Source organism: Diabrotica undecimpunctata, chromosome 6, assembly GCF_040954645.1.
Source record: "Diabrotica undecimpunctata isolate CICGRU chromosome 6, icDiaUnde3, whole genome shotgun sequence".
NCBI classification, from domain to species: Eukaryota; Metazoa; Arthropoda; class Insecta; order Coleoptera; family Chrysomelidae; genus Diabrotica; species Diabrotica undecimpunctata.
In genome coordinates this window covers 147,795,466-147,812,693 of record NC_092808.1, presented here as the reverse complement: position 1 = coordinate 147,812,693, position 17,228 = coordinate 147,795,466, and the positions used below count along the sequence as shown (strand labels likewise).

At 33.0% G+C, this 17,228-nt stretch overlaps 1 protein-coding gene across 2 annotated transcripts in view; it reads left to right on the top strand.

Moving 5' to 3' along the window:
• Positions 1-5,673, top strand: part of Dyb (Dystrobrevin) — a 42,058-nt gene extending 36,385 nt beyond the window's left edge. For both annotated transcript variants that reach the window (XM_072535720.1, XM_072535719.1), the window contains 2 exons: positions 4,313-4,629; positions 4,788-5,673. In XM_072535720.1, the coding sequence (XP_072391821.1) occupies positions 4,313-4,629; positions 4,788-4,934 (464 nt within the window). In that variant the 3' untranslated portion in view covers positions 4,935-5,673. The remainder of the gene's footprint in view (positions 1-4,312; positions 4,630-4,787) is intronic.
• The last annotated feature ends 11,555 nt before the right edge of the window (positions 5,674-17,228 follow it).

The window sequence follows — 17,228 nt, the reverse complement described above, 5'->3', positions numbered from 1 at the left end:
ACTATATTTGAAGGACAAAGATATTTGTGGGAGGGTTATTGGTCACGAAATTGGAGAAGAAAACAAAAGTATATTGCTACTTCATCCTTTATTGAAGACGTTTCGTATATGAATTCATACACATCATCAGTTCATCTAAAAGTTACATCCATTTTCCTCTATAGAGAAATATCTATTAAAAAATTCACTCTTGATAGACGCAACTTATTGAATCGTGATAATATAAAAATGAAAAATGATCGTTGTTGTGTACCAAATTCTCAAATTAAAAACGTTTCATAGATTCCTCGATCGTAGTTATTTGATGAAACACATCAGAAATGTGTTGTTCCAGTACAAAAGATACATGCTAATATAACCACCGAATGCAGAATAGCATGCCTATACAAGGCTATATTTTAACAAAAAAGTATCCCTTAATTCAGATGGTGGCAACAAGTAAAGTTTGTAAACCGGTTGATAGAGGCGCTGATGATCAATTTTTGCGCAATTCATATAAAAACCTTTGGACAGTAGTTGGTGTGAGATGGACCTTTGGGCAATTGGAAAAGCGTACATAAATCAATCATATTTTGTTTCTATGAACTTCATATATTTATTTTTTGTAATGTAGTGTCATATGTTCAACCAATAAATTATTAAATCGAAAATTATCTTCAAAGTTATTCCGCAAATTAAAAAAATAGAGTATCATGTAGAGAAAAAAAAAATGCCGTTCAAATGATGTGCCACTTGACCGCACTTGCTATTTACATTTGAGGGCATGAATTTTCCATGAAAATTCGTCCCCCTCCGAATACAAATTGATGTGTTTACTGAAATTTTGAAGAAACTCTTGGTTTCTGAATTTCTGGGGGGTCTAATTTTCGTTGGAACACACTGTATATATTTTTTAATTGAATATACTTACTTTATATATAAAACACATTTTACAATAATATTTGTTTTATCCAAATGTAAGTTGATATTGCAGTGTTTTTTAATAATATTGAGATTTTTAGAGAACTGTAATCACTAAAGGTAAAAACAGTAAATGTAATCATAATTTAGACATCCTTTACTCGTCTGAAATGGAACCATGAAAAACTGGTAAAAAATAGGTGAAAATGTGTTTTAATCACGATGGCGAAATGACATAATGATCACCAAAACCATAAAAAAGAAAATACTTTCTTCTTAAAGGCATTAGCTCAGAATAACTTGTATACAATTTTAGATATTTTTTATGTCACTAATAACATTGCTTGCTAAAAATCTGAAGTGTATGTTTATTTTAAATTTAATCCGTTTTTGTTTTTTTTTCGAAATTAAACTTTTTTTAGTGAGCATAGTGCATGCATGCTATTTATGTTTTGGTGCTGGAATCACAGCTATTAAAAATTTACAGTATTTGAAAAGTCGTTTATGTTCTTCTTAATATTTTGAGTACCTGAATTGTAATTCGTCGTTCTAATACTGGTATTTTATGTATCTAAGGTGTATCATTCTATATATTTTGGAACTTAGACTTTCTCTTAGAACACTTCCGGATCTGATCTACATCTAGCAAGTTTTTTGTGGTTTGCAAATTTCTATTTACATTTGAACACTTGTTGTCTCCGACTTTGGTTATTTTTCTATCCCATTCTCTTCTTTTCATCTTGGAAGTAGACCTGAGTGAATAAGTTTTACACTGAAACCGAAAATCTCTACAAACTCGGCGACAACGTTCATATTGACCAAAAATACGTATTTTGCTGTGATATTCAACAAAAGGCATGTCGCAGGCTTAAAAACGACCCAAAGGAACTAATAGTATACCCTAAGAGATACTTAATACTTGGAAAACGCACCCACCAAATGTTTTCAACGTGACGGCCGTAGCTCAGTGGCTGGGTACTGACTTACCAAGCCGGATAACCCGAAGAAGAGTCCAAAACATCTATGAACATTCCATTTCTGTTAGCAATTTTGATTCAGGTCCATCATCTCCATACTGGACACAAAATTGAATTGAAAATTCAAGAGCTATCGCTCGCATCTGTTTATATAAAAGAAGCATTATCCGAAAAGCCTTTGAAATCGAAAAACGCCCTAATTGTCTAAATAAATAAGACAACTCTTGTGAATTTGTCTACTGCATCAAAGCAAGAATTGTTGACGATGAAATTATGACTCTGGCTCTTGTTGAGTATTGATGTCACCACTTTCGTTTTTTTTTCTCGTGTTTTGGCAGACCCATATATTTTAGGCAGTTTAAAAATAGTAATCACCTCTGTGTGTTGTATGGACTTCTTCTTAAGGTGCTCTCTCCATTACTGAAGGTTAGCTATAACTACAGCAAATTGCTCTCTATCTAGAGCTGTTCTTAGTATCGAATGTGTGTCAATGCCTGTCCAGTATCTTACATTTTTCAGCCAGGAGCATTTTCTTCTTCCTGGACCTCTTCTTCCTTCCACTTTCCCTTCCATTATCAGTCGTAGGCAGTTGTATTTTTCTCCTCTGTAAATATGTCCTAGATAACTCGTTTTTCTGGTTTTTACAATATTTATGAGTTCTCTCTCAGTCCCATTCTTCTCAGCACCTCGTTGTTGGTCACGTGCTCTGTGCAAGAGATCTTCAGCATCCTTCGAAAAACCCACATCTCAAAGGCTTCTACACGTCTCATACTTGTGATTCCGAAAGTCCATGTTTCCACTCCGTATAGGAATATGGAATAAATGAATGTTTTTACAAATTGGTATCGGATATCCAAAGATAAGTTAGAGTTTATTAGGAATTTTTTCATTCTTTAAAAAGCGGACCTAGCATACTCTATACGAGCATGTATATATTCTTCTTTTTGGTAGTTTAAACCAGGTGTTTGCGATCATTAGATTTTCTTCTTGGCAAAATTGGACCAGTATTTCTCCTCTATCATTTCTTTGGCCCAAACCAAAGTTTCCGACTACGTCTTCGGTCCGCCCTTCACCTCCTTGGGCATTAAAATCTCCCATAATAATGTTTACAGCATTTTTCTTTGCGATCTTCATTAACTGTTTGATCTCTTGGTAGAATTCTCGTATTTCTCTTTCTGGTTTTTCTCCTGTAGGAGCATATACTTGAATAAAATTAATATTTCGAGGAGTGGTATTAATTTGTAGCATAGCTACTCTATCAGATATAGGTATAAAGTTCTTTACACATTTACTGCTTTTCTCGTCAACTATAAATGCCACTCAGTCATAATGATGAGGATCGTCATTACCAGCATAGTATATCACATGGTTATCGATGTTTGTCTGTCTAGATCCAGGCCACCTAACTTCACTGACTCCGAGAATGTTGACTCTTCTTCTTTTCATTTCTCTCACGATGTTATGAGATTTTCCTGGCATAAAGAGAGATTTTGCATTCCAGGTTCCAATTGTCAATGTGTCATTTTTGTTTTCCACTTTCGGGTGGTTCCTACCATTTAACGTGGAGATTCTTAGCACCCCTTGACCATTTAAGGTCTGCCAAGGATTAGGTACCTTTTGTTTTCTATAACTTGCCATAGTCATAATATCTTGAGAATATTTAGTGTATTGGTTTCTCCTTGCCTTACACACCGCAGTATTACAACCGATTAAACCAATATCTGATTGTCGCCTATAAGTATCTGATTCCAAGCCTATTAAGAAGTTATTCATCTGTAGCCTTGGAGTTAGTAATGGCATAGCTGCTGCCCTATACCATGTCCTCAGTGGATCCGCAAGTGCTTATTTGGCGAACCTTATTCGCACCTATCCTGTATAATATACAGGACGTCCCCTATCAGCCATATGGGATGTGCCGTGTCGGGGTTGAGTACTTCCCCTTCCCAGTCTCTCTTATGCGGAGTTCTAAAGAATCCCTACTTCAGAACTCTTCCTCCACAAAAGCCGGCCACGGACTGTATGGACTATAAGTCCAAATTATCTGTGTAGGTCATATGTTGTAAATATTTGTCCTTCTGTCGTCTAATTTGACTTTTCTTACCGTTCTCTCAAAGAATATGCTAAAATAAAACACGCTAAAGAATCTCCCTATTGTAGTCCGATAAATATGTGTTTCAAACATTTGTGAAAGTTATATTTATGCATCTTTTTCATAAGTTCTTGTTAGTTTGATAGGGTAAATATACGGTATTATATTATTCTTTGAATTAGAGATATTTATAGTTTGTTCTTGTTAATCCCATTACTAGAAATTTTTTTGCCTAGCCGTAGGCAGTAAATTAATGTTTTATTTTCCATGATTAATGCACATTTAGCTCTATGTTTATTGTTAATCTTCTCGCTATTCCAGTTACGATCGATTTATTTTTTACTAGATTTTGAAGACGACGGCGATGAGGAGTCGGACGGCGGTTGGCAGCAAGAACTGCAGCGCCGTTACGCACAAGAAGCGAACTTTATGGCGGAATTGCGCGCCCGTCATCCCACGTCTCCTCCAGAAAATAACCAGGGCACCGGTCAACATTTTCCGCAGAATTCTTATGTACAATACAACCACAGCCAGCCGTTCCACATGCAAGGAGTGCACTATCCTCAGAATTCTAACATGAATTCTACTTCCAATTATGTTTTTCATCAGAACTTTTCAAATTATAGCCAGTCTTCCAGCAACGCGGGACATTTTGGAAACCAGGTAAGTTTTATTCCTACGGAGATCATCGAAAGGCATGGGAGCATTCTGATAGGTACATTGTATTAATTAAAATAGATAAGAAAATAGAAAAACATGAGAAAATAAAATAGAACAATGTTTGATTGTTGATAATAACAATTATTTCTAACTTTTAATAGCCTAATACGCGACCCGACAAACTCCTTAACCCAGACGGTACCAAGTCGAACGACGTGCGGCAGGATCCCATCGAGGAAAACGAAGAAGTGAAAAACCAAGAAACTCTTCAGTTCGAAGAAGCGTTAAAGCAATGGGTGAATCGGTAAGAATCGTAAATGAGACTACCCCTTTTTCCTTGTGGATGGAACAAAGAAGACTTGACATCGATCCTTACGTATCATTTCTACTAGGTAAACTGAACTTGCAATTTAAGAGTAAATTATACATTGTAAACTATATAGCTTGCTGATCTAATCAATACCTAATATTAAGTTAGATAGATAAGACTGCAAAACAAATAAAACAGCTGCTTGACATTTAAGAATACATATACAGCTAGCGTAAGGTTTTTGGTTGCGTAAAAGGTAAGTTAAAATATACCAGGTGACTGAAATTAACTTTGGTCAGATTATATACCTTAAAATTAAGAAGTATTTTATATTCCAAGTGAGTCTTACACATGTTTTAATGGTTACTACAGACTAATGACACATTTCAACCCTTGGCAACATAATATTAATTCTCTCAAGAAAGGATTTGCAAGAAAAAAATCAATGGAACTCCAAAATTCAATGGCTAATAGATCAGTGAAAAAGCAACTATGTCATATAAAACTCTAAGATAAAAAAAACAAACAAGGTAACTACCAAAAGGGCACTACACAGCATCTTCGTTATTAATGAACGTATAGCGACATACAATATATCAGAGGACGCTATGGATAAAAATAGATTTACTTTAAAACAAATTTTTATTTATTGACTTAAAGAAGGCTTCTGGCTGAGTACAAAATAAACAACTGATCGAATCCTAACAGGCGACATAGCAAATGAAAGGGGAGGAAATAACGAATATATTAAGATAGAAAAAATCAATCAGTTTTTAGTGTTTACCACCCGTGGAGAAACTATGACGACTATTAGACCAAAGTCTGTTTGTTATTAACACGACTTACTTAAAAATGACGACGACGAAATACTTAAAAATAACAATAAGCATTTTTGTCAATAAACTTATAATTAAAACAGGTTACAGCTCTTGAAATAAGTGGAAAAAAAATAAAAATGTAAAACGTATATTAGTTTAGTTAAAGTTTTCCGACAAAAAAAATGATAATTAAAAAAATTTGAAGCTCTAATCTTTAACCGAATTCAATAGCCATTGTTTCATTTATACTAAAATGTATGCTACAAAAAACACAGGAATTTCCATAATTACTATACTTAATTCATAAAAAATCATATTCTTAAAAAAAAGTTCGGTAAAATAAAATAAATCAACCGATCACAAACTATCTATGGCACTTATATTATGACAAAGTCATTGGCTTCTGAAGGAAACATATGCTAAAGCCAGGAGAAAAGAACTGGTCGTTGACTTCCAAAGCCCCGAAAACAGGTGGGCTCTCCAGATGTATGCGATAAAAGAAAAGGTATTTTTACTCTCTTTGGCAAAAATATTGAGAATTTAACATTTCTGGGAGTGCTTAGCGGCAATAAAGTGAATTTCCAGTTGGACTTTATAAATATACGAAAAAAGGATCTCTAAATATTGAAATTAATTAACAAAGCAAAGAATGATCAACTTACTACATAATATATGAGCAAACAAAACTTTAAACAACGAAAATATTGTTTCGAAACAAAAATCTAACATAATTGAAATTGGGCCTGATATTTCTTTTATAACCTCGCCAAAGCTAATTAATTTTCGAGGAAGGGAAGTGTAGTTTTGTTCAAAATTATTGTTTCCTTGAGAAAATAATAACACTTTATCTCAATTATAGGCCAAAACCAATAAAATCCTAAGAGTGATTATGTAAAATCGTTCTCAAGTGGACTAAATTAAGAGAGAACCGTGCAAGTGTGCATGGGAAATTTGAATACTCTAGCCCCAAACATAGTTTATTACGAAAAGGGAACTTTTAAATACACACACTTGTACGTATTCGAAACAATAAAACAATAATCTCTAGACAGAGTTAACCTGGAAATATAGTCTCGTCAAAAGTTTTAAATTTAAGAACAATGAACATGCCATAAGGGAACTAGCTGCATAAACCTGCGAACTTTGGATTCCGAGCCCAAACAAATAAAAAAAACGGGATGTGGCTCTCAGGGAGTGGCCGAGGAGGGGAAGCATAACTTTCTTATCGTCTACGCAAGAAGCGATGGTTCGATTTCGTTCGATTGATTCGATTTCAATCGATTCAATATCAATTGATTCGATTCCAATCGATGTGATTCAGTTTGGTTCCAATCGATTCGTTCTCAATCGATTTTATTTGGTTCCAATCGATTCGGTTCCAATTGATTCATATCGATTCCAATCGATTTCCACTCTGAAACGGTCTAAAAGTGGAACATGTTCTGACGTAAGGGTACATATCCTAAAATTAAAAAACAATAGAATGAAATGTTATTCAATAGAATGGTAAACATGTCCAACTTGTGTATTAATAAACACCCCTTCCGAAATGAATGGAAAACTGCCGATATCACATCAATCTTAAAAAAATGCAACATAGCACGAAATGCAATTATTGAAAAAAAAAGGCAACCAACAGAAATATACAGGGTGGTCCTTAAGTAATTGTACAAACAGATACCGTATATTCTGCACTTTAAAATATTACGATTTAAGCCAACTTGCTTTAATAAAATGTTGATATTAGGAAAGATACAGGGTGTTAAAGTGGAAATTTAAAATTTTATTTTTCGCTATAACTTTTATGTTTGTAAATGTTTTTGGACAAAAATTTACAGTTAAATGCTTTTAAGTAGGATAAATTAAAATTTTATACTTACTTTACTGTAACTAATAGAGGGCGCCACATATGCCACATGTGTGGCATAAATTTGCGCTTAACTTTTTTGCTCTTTAAGTTAGTTCTATTTATCTTAAAAAATATCAAAGACACATTATTTTTACAAAGAAAAGGTACACTTGTTAGTAACCTGAAAACTCAACTGTTTTCGAGATAAATGCATTTTATAAGTCAGCTGCACAATAATTCTTAGTTTGATATTTGTGCAGTAAAACACTGAATACCTGTAGATAAGCATAATTCATAGTTTATTCTTATTAAAACAACTCAAAGATGATAATGTAACATCACAAAATGCTTTGTTATGGGTGGTAAATGTCTTATTGGACAAAATATATTTCATCTTCTTCTTTAGGTGCCGTATTCAGACGTTGGCCGTCATCATGTTTACAATTTCCCTTTGATATCGGTTCTTAAGTTTCTATAATGGCGTTGTATTACTTTTTCTATATTGTAAAATGCTAAAAACCCAAAATATGTGGTTTATGCAAGATGGTACACCACCACATTCTAGAGAGAAGGCAGTTAGAACATACTTAAATACAACTTTTCTGAATGTTGGATTGGTCGTGGTAGTCATATTCCTTGACACTATGGTGAGATATTGATATAATTATTTAATTCATAAAAAATCCGAAGAGAATACTTATTATTCACTACGTAAATTGTTCACCCATTTTTATTAGGACAAATAGAAACTAGAGCACAGGTATTGAATAACACATATGTGTCCTATTTCATAATACTTTTGCCACAAATCTAACCTGAAAGACCCAGCATTTTTACAAAAACATCATCATTGTCCTAATAACCAATATTGTTATAAATATAGTAAACACACAGGCAATTTAGTTCAGCATAATATTAGTTCGTTAGTAAATCATAATAGTCCATTTGTTCGAGATGTAATTATAGTTACTCGTAAGCTGTAACGTAATCATATAAATAAGTAATGTCATCGATAGGTTATTCCGTGTGTATATAAGTAACCAATGAACGAGATACATCACAGTCTAATACATTATTTAACTTCTGCGACAAATAAGATGTAGTTCCATAATATACTATAAGATTTGGATATGTATCCAAAATAATATATTCATCCATTATACATTATAGCCACCACGTAGCCCCGAATTTAATCCGCTTGATTTTGGTGTATGGGGCGCATTAAAACAACATGTCTATAAGAATGCCATAAACATTCGCAACCAACTATGGGAAGAAATAAATACTGCAGCAGTTTCTTTAGAACTAATTATGCTATTTAATATGAGATGATCTTTTATGGAATATATTGACAAATGAATTAAAGAAAATGGAGGACATATCGAACACTTACTTTGGCAAAAAGTTATGTTATTTAGTTTAACTATTTCTTAATTTGGTTTGTAAACAAAATGTTTTGATTATGACTTTAATTTAACATAAAACGTAAAATGTTTGATGTAAAATCCTATTATTCTGTTATTTTGTCAAATCCTATTGTTAATTATCCTGCTGATATATTTATTTTATTTAATATTTCGTTAACTATTAACTTTAGTTAAAGGTATTTTATACCAAAATTCAGAAGTATTAACGTTTTTGTCTATTTTTTCTTCGTTGCCTGGAGTAATTGCCTCAGATCAGAATTATGCAGCTGATTTTTAAAATGCGATTATCTCAAAAACTATTGAGTTTTAAAACTATTAACAAGTATACCATTTTTTTGTTAAAATAATGTATCTTTAATATTTTTTATCCCAAAAACAGGTAACTTAAAGAGCAAAAAAGTTAAGTGCAAATTTATACCACATATGTGGCATAACTGGCGCCCTCTATCAGTTACATTAAAGTGTGCATCAAATTATAATTTCTCATATTTAAAAGTACCCAGTTGTAAATTTTTATACATAAATGTTTACAAACATAAAAGTTATAGCGAAAAATAAAATTTTAATTTTGCACTTTAACACCCTGTATCTTTCTTAATACCAACATTTTATTAAAGCAGTTTGGCTTAAATCGTAATATTTTAAAGTGTAGAATCTACTGTTTCTTTTTGTACAATTACTTAAGGACCACCCTGTATATAAAATTTTTGGATTTATACAAAGCATATGATATAATATCAACAGTAAAACTCTCTGAGAAGTATTAAAAGATATAAACATAATTCACGCTGTCATTGCAGTTCTAAAAATGAATAAAATGGGACAAAATTAAGAGTAACAGTAGGAAAGTATATAATGACGAATTATGAGTAAATAAAGGTTTGAGCCAAGAACGTTATATATCGCCCACATTGTACAAAATCTATGTTGTAGTAGCTTTCAATTAATGGAAACGAAAGATTTAGGAAATCAGGATCTGACATTAAATAATGGTACTACAACTATCTGGGAGTTTATCTTGAGTCAACTGGAATGGACAATGAAGAAATATAAAGTGAAACAAGCAATATCCTCTCTCAAGGGCATTTTATGGAATTATTGACCTCATACGACCTCGTATTTTATCTTTGTTTTTATAATACTTATAACTGCTATGAGATAAACCACATAGCATAGGATGCTTCCGAAGTTTTTAATAAGTTTTTAATTAAATAAAACTTCGCCATAAAGTCCAGTAGCGCAAACCAGGCGAAGAGATGCTGCTAGAAGCTTTCTACAGCTGACCGTGAGCAACAGGTATTTTTCTAGTGTAGAATCTTCTATATATGTAGTTACTAATTTTTGTATTAATTTTGTTAGCCACCGCAATCGTCAGTTCCATTGCGATCACTGCTAGGTTTACGTCTTAAATTAAAATTATATCACAACATATATCAGTTCATTGAAGAAGGCGAATTCCATATTTCATAATAATAAATTTCATACACATAAGCATTATATTGCACAAAGAAAAAGAGACACGTGTGGCTTTAATTTTAGGCATGGATTATAGTGTGGGATCGACCCCATTTCGTATTCTTTTTATATTTGCACTTTAGTTAACACGTTAATCATCGCTGTGAGAAATTGCGTTTGTATGTATTGAACTATTAAAACATGTAGTTTAAGGTTAGTAGGATCTACAGCTGAGGAAGTACTTTTAGAAAAGAAATTAAATGGTTTTAAATGGATTTATAAATTATTCACCAGTTTTTGAAGTTAATAGTTAATAAGTTTTTGATAATCTGGCAAAGTCTATTTGGTAAACCTGGTACAGTAAAGAAAATAATATATAACATAAATTTAACCGTAATATAAATTTGTTTTGATTTAATATTGTTAAAATTTGATTTTCTTACAAGCTAATATAAATATGCTCGATCCAAAAAAGAACTACTTATTTTTAAACAGTTTCTAAAATATTATCTTAAATCGAGAGAAAAGCAAACCTTTTTTATTAAAAAACAAACTTGCAAACAATATCTTTACTGCTAATATTGTCTACTCCTCCCAAGCATTTATATTTATTTGTTTTTTTTTTAGCTGTTATTTAGCTCCAGGTCTTCTTCGGTGTTTCCATTGACCATATATTGCGTTTAATCATAATTAATTTCTAATAAATATATAATATATAAATAAAGTATAATAAAAATTTATATGATTAAATAAATAAAGAAATAAGAATACGCATTGAAAAGGCCAGAGCTGCCTTCTATACATTAAAGAAAATTCTAATTAATAGAGATATTACGTTACACCTTAAAGTCAGGTCTGGCCCCTTACAGAGACATTAATGAAAAAATTAGAGGCCTTTGGGATGTGGATTTATCGACGAGTATTGCGGATAAGTTGGGTTGATTGAATAAGAAATGAAATAGTTTTACATCGAATGAAAAAGAGCACAGAAATAACAAAAACGATAAAAATTCGAAAGTTACAATATTTCGGTCATGTAATGAGACATCCAGAGAGGTATAACCTTCTACACCTCATAATACAGGGTAAGATCGCCGGAAGGAGAGGCCCAGGCCGACGAAGAACATCCTGGATCCGAAATCTCCGAGAATGGTATCAAGAGACCACCGCTAATTTATTTAGAGCCGCCGTAAACAAAATTATTATTGCCAATATGATCGCCAAAGTTCGATAATCGGACAGGATACTGAAAGAAGAAGAAGATAATTAATTTCTTCTTCTTAATAAAGTGGTAACTAGCTGGACACCCTTCTGCTATTTCTTGTTGCAACGATACAAGCTATCTTAGCCTTTGACCTTCTCTCTCTCTCGGTTGTGCAAAACTCACTTTTTTAGAGGCATCTGTCAATGTAAGCAAATAATTAGAATATGTTTATTCTCGTTCGACGATTTTAAGACGCAAATTAAAAGTGTTTAATAAGAACTTATGAGATTTACAGAGAAAAACGAATTAAAAAGATTGCTTTTATCCGAGGCAAGTTGGACTGTGTATGCACTAGGCCTTCTCGTTCGAAATTAAGATGCAAATTAAAACCTTTGCAAATTTTTTTATGATATGCAGAGTGGAAAATAAATATGCTACAGCGTAATTGTTCATCTCTTAAAGTTTTGACTGGCTACATGTCTGGTCGCAAATACAAATATAATTTATTCATTATGAAACCTGAAAACAAGCGAAAAGCCTTCTACAAACCTCTCAGACAAGTCAAATATAAATATAAATCACATATTATCAGTTGAAGTATGTACGGACAAGGTATGTAATATGTTTGCCTTTATAAGAAGTGGTCTGCAAGTTTCTGCTGGTGGCACATTAAACATGGCTCATATTACCTTCTTTTGAACTAATGCTCTAACCAAGTATGTAGAAGAACCCCAGGAAATGAACCCATATTGAATGGTGGACTGCTCTAAACCAAAGTATAACAGTTTCACAACATCAAATGATACAGTTTCTCTTAGATTTCTTATAATGTAACAGTGTATTTAATTTTGAACTTATTTTGTTTACATGTGATTCCCAAGTTAGTTTTGGATCCAAAATTACTCCCAAGAATTTTATACTTCTGAATGGAGTTATATTCTTGGTTAAAAGTCTCATGAAGCATGTTTCTTTCACTGAACACTAGTAATTCATTCCATTACATCAATCATCTTTGTTCTATTTCTAATTCCTTACTTTGTCTCTTAAGGATACCCATAAGATGAATTTCTCGTCGTTTTCTGCTTTATTTGACAAAGCCATAAGTTCTACTCTATGTGTGGCTGCTATGTAATATGTAGCTAACTTAGACTTTTCTTTGAAGCCAAAGAATCTATGTGAGATGAACCCTTTGGACACCTTCATTACATTGATTTTCCTTACCCAACTTGATGATATGTCGAAGGTATGATGATATTACTCGGACCTTTCTTTAATGTTTTGTTTTTTAGTTTTTTAGAATAATTTCCAGTCTTATCAGTATTGATAATTCATTTAGTTCGTTTTTTATGGATAACAGCTCTTCGATATTTGCACTTGTCAAAACAATGTCATCTGTGAACCGTAAATAAGCTTCCACTTTTTTTTCCATTTTAGTTGTTTAAAGAACTGATGCAGAAGTTTCGGTGAAATATTATCACCTTGTCCCACTTCTCTTACTGTCATCATAGTTGACGTCGCGTACAAGCAGTAGTAAGCGTGATTTCAAGAGAGATATGATAGTGATGATATTCTTGTACTGCAAGTTGACAATTAAGGTAACCATAAACCGAAAAACACTTACCTAGAACCAGTCCTGAAATGAAATTCATTATGTGATAATAGGCAGAAAATAGCAAATCTCCTTAAATTGTAAAAAAGCAAAAACAAATTAAAATAAGTAGTTCTTTTAGATGATGTCGTGATGGCAATCCTAATATATTTTTACAGGCATAATTGCACCAACACCCAATATATATTTAAACAAATTAGACCTTAATATTAACAGAATGCAAATGTATTATAATATATTTTATGTCTTAACTTTTTACTCATCATTGACGCACAAATTGGTAAAGTTTCTGCTTGTTTGGATCCGCGCAATCTTGGAAACTGGAACAATTTATTACTGACTAATACGTTACTATGAGACCATCATCCAAACAAGTATTAAATAAAGTAAAAATATCATACAGGTGAACAATTTTGTACAATGTTAATTAACGCGATTCAATTATAAAAATTGGTATAGCGTTTTCAGTTTTTTATTAACTGATATTAACAAACATATTTTTGTATCAACGGATATTATGTGCATCTAGAGCTTCTCTTGAAGAGTCGTTTTCCTGCTCTGTCTCACTTATTTTGTGTAAATGTGGCTTCCCTTCGTTTTTCTTTCGAATTATTGTATGTAGCGATCTAGATAGTTCAGCTGTAAGTGTATCCACCTTCGATACCGAATGATGTGAGAGGATTTTTAGGTTGTTTAGTTCGCGTAATTCAATCAGATGTTCTCCGTTATCGTTATCGTTTTGTTCATCCTCTCCAAATTTCCCCACTATTTTATCGTTTTCTTTCCTACCGGTTCTGCTGTTAAGGTCTCCTGTTATAATTATGCAGGAAAGATCCAAGGAAAGAGAAGCATAGGGAGGCGTAGAATGTCATGGCTGCGCAACCTGAGAGAGTGGTACGGATGTACATCAAATGAACTTTTCAGAGCAGCCGTCTCAAAAGTCCGAATAGCTATGATGATTGCCGACCTCCGCCGCGGAGATGGCACTTGAAGAAGAAGAAGAAAGTATAATTATCTCTCCGTGAAATTTTCTTTTTCTACTCTCGGGGAATCGTCCGTTCGTGCATATATTCCGAGTATCACTGTCTTGAATGAATGAAAAATCACTGTTTTTAATATCAACGTGTTTCTCCAGATGAATCATCATAAAAACAACACTTTAACTACAAACTGTTCAGCAGGAGATAAGAAATACATTTCCACGTTGCCTCCCAGGCCGTAAACATGCGAAAACCTCGTGAAGAAAACCATCAGATAAAAAAAAATCTAATTTGGGGGGCTACACTTGGCATGTCAGAAGTCTGTTCTCAGCGGGGAAACGAGATGCTGAAATGAGATAACCAGAATGATTGTGTACAAAGACTAGCATTTTCTGACGTTGTTTATATCATAGCTAGAATCTCCAAATTATAGTAGCCAACCTCCATTAAGGAAAGGCCACTTTAAGATTTGTTCAGCAATTGGCATATCAACCTCCAATCTTATTCTCACGCTGTACTACTATCCTTACTTTCCTTTTGCTGTTCCATTCTGCATGTAATATCGATTAAATTATTTGTTTTAGAAGCAGATTATAGAAAACTGAAAACGCACGATCCAAAACTGGGTGCTAAAAAATAATTCAAACGCTAAAATTGTTTAATTGATCTAAATTTGTCGATATTTTCTTTGAATTTTGTGAGCCTACGGAGGATGGATTCGGTTATTACATTTGAAAGAATCTGTTGATCCTAGAATAAAACGTTTACTTTTAAATATATGATTTACAATTAAAAGTAAACCGAAATAATAGAACGTCAGTTATTTGGTATGATTTTAGCTGTTATGTTTCATGAGATTAACTCTATCTTCTTCTTAAAGTGCCTATCCGTTCCGGATGTTGGCGATCATCACGGCTATCTTCACTATAACTCTATTAACTATTAACTCTATAATAAGCTAAAATAGAAATTTCACAGTATCAAATGATTTCTATATTTTTTCGTTATTGATATTTTAATGCAATATTTTTCAATTACACGACTTCTTTCTACTCTCTCCCATCCCCAATTTATATCAAGGACCTTCAACAAGTTCTTGTAAGGATATTGAGGAAAAATTTAACATCAATACTGTTCAGGTAGGAAAATGAAAATCTGGAATGGTTCTTCCTTGATGGCGAACATTATAAGACTTTCTGTGAGATTGTTATTGACTTTTTGATTCGGCTCGTTATATGGCTATTTTTCTGGTATCATTATTCCCTTTTGATAATAATTATTGTCGTCCATTGTCTATCGGAAGTTTAATATGATGTGCTCTTCACGTATGAATTTTTTTAGGTAGTGAAGCAGATGGAAGTCGCCACGGGCCAAATCTGGTGAATACGGTGGATGCTCCAACAATTCGAACTTCATGGATTTTGACCATTGTCAAAATGCTCATATGGCACTGCTCATTTTTTTTCTTCTGCAAACCGGGTCTTTTCTGGACACGAACTCGTTTTGGAGCCGAAGAACTAGGTTCACACCACTCTTTAGCAGATTCTTGATTCAGGATCATGGTGATAGACCCAAGTCTCTTCCATGATGATCAATCAACGCAGACAATTATCTTTATTTTTTCGAAAACGCTCTAAATGTTGCTGAGAAAGGCACATTCGAATGTGTTTTTGTTCCATTGTTAGCAAATGCGGCACCCATTGTGCCGCAATCTTGTTCTTCTTGTAGTGCCTATCCGATAGTATATCCTGTATTTTTTCTACGATTTCTGGTGTTGCTCTTTTTGGACGTCCTTGTATGGCTTGTAAAGAGAGAATGAATTGACAGATTGAAATGAAACTTTACATACGTTCAATTGAACAGTGTACCAACATAAAAACGTATGGTAGTAGCAACGCCCTCTCTTATCGAAGCGTAAAACTTATTATATATTAAACTTATTATATAGATGGATATATTTCGGTTCAATTTGAGTCGCTCACCATTCTCCTACACGTGTTTCAAGGTTTATCTATCATCAGGAAGACTTGTGAGAGGACTGAATTGATCCGACGCATTCCAACCGTTTATAACGTAAAATGAAGTGAGTTATTTCAATCGTTATTCGTTAGTGTTATTTTTAAATCAAACGGGATATACGAATTAAACTGACAAAGAAATTTAATCTGATTAGTGAGTCACTGTCACTAAATTGAGTCATCAAAAGTAACGGTTCAGTGCAACTCTAAATCATGCCAAGTAACTGATACAAGGAATAAATAATAGAATGTATATTGTTAGCATAGTAAATATATACCTATGTAATATTTAATCACAATATATTGGATGTACATATGTTATAGTGTCTATTAAAAGTAGTTGCTAATCTCCAGCAGGTCATTTGAATTTCCAACAATTGATTATGTTACAAATGGAAAATAGAGTTTAAAAGAACCCGTTTTGGCGGCATTGGTTAAAGAAACTGTGTCTAGCGCAATTATGTCCGTTAAATAACACGAATCAACACTCAGCAGCAACTAACACTCGATACTGTTTATGACGAGTCGAGTAGTAACACAAGACTAGTAACACAAGGCGAAAATACGTCGTTTTGCATACTTGACAGCACTTCACTAAAATTGATGTTGTTCTTATTTGGGATTGGGTACTCGAAAGTCAATATTTAGATATTCCTTTAGCCAAACTTTTAGCTCCCTAGGTTGTTCCAAGGGTCTCCTGTCACAAAAAATTTGTTTTTTCGAAAAGTACTTTTCCTGAGCGATCCTTTGCGTAAAAAAAATTCATGAACATATATTTTAATGCCCAAAAATACTGTGATTTTTTTTCAGGTTTTTTTAGATAAAAAAATCAGAAAAATATTTAAATTTTTCAAAAAAAATTTAGGTTATGTAGGTAATTTTTGACAAACTTCTAAATAATTATTTTTCGTACATTTTTTTCGTTCTTTTGA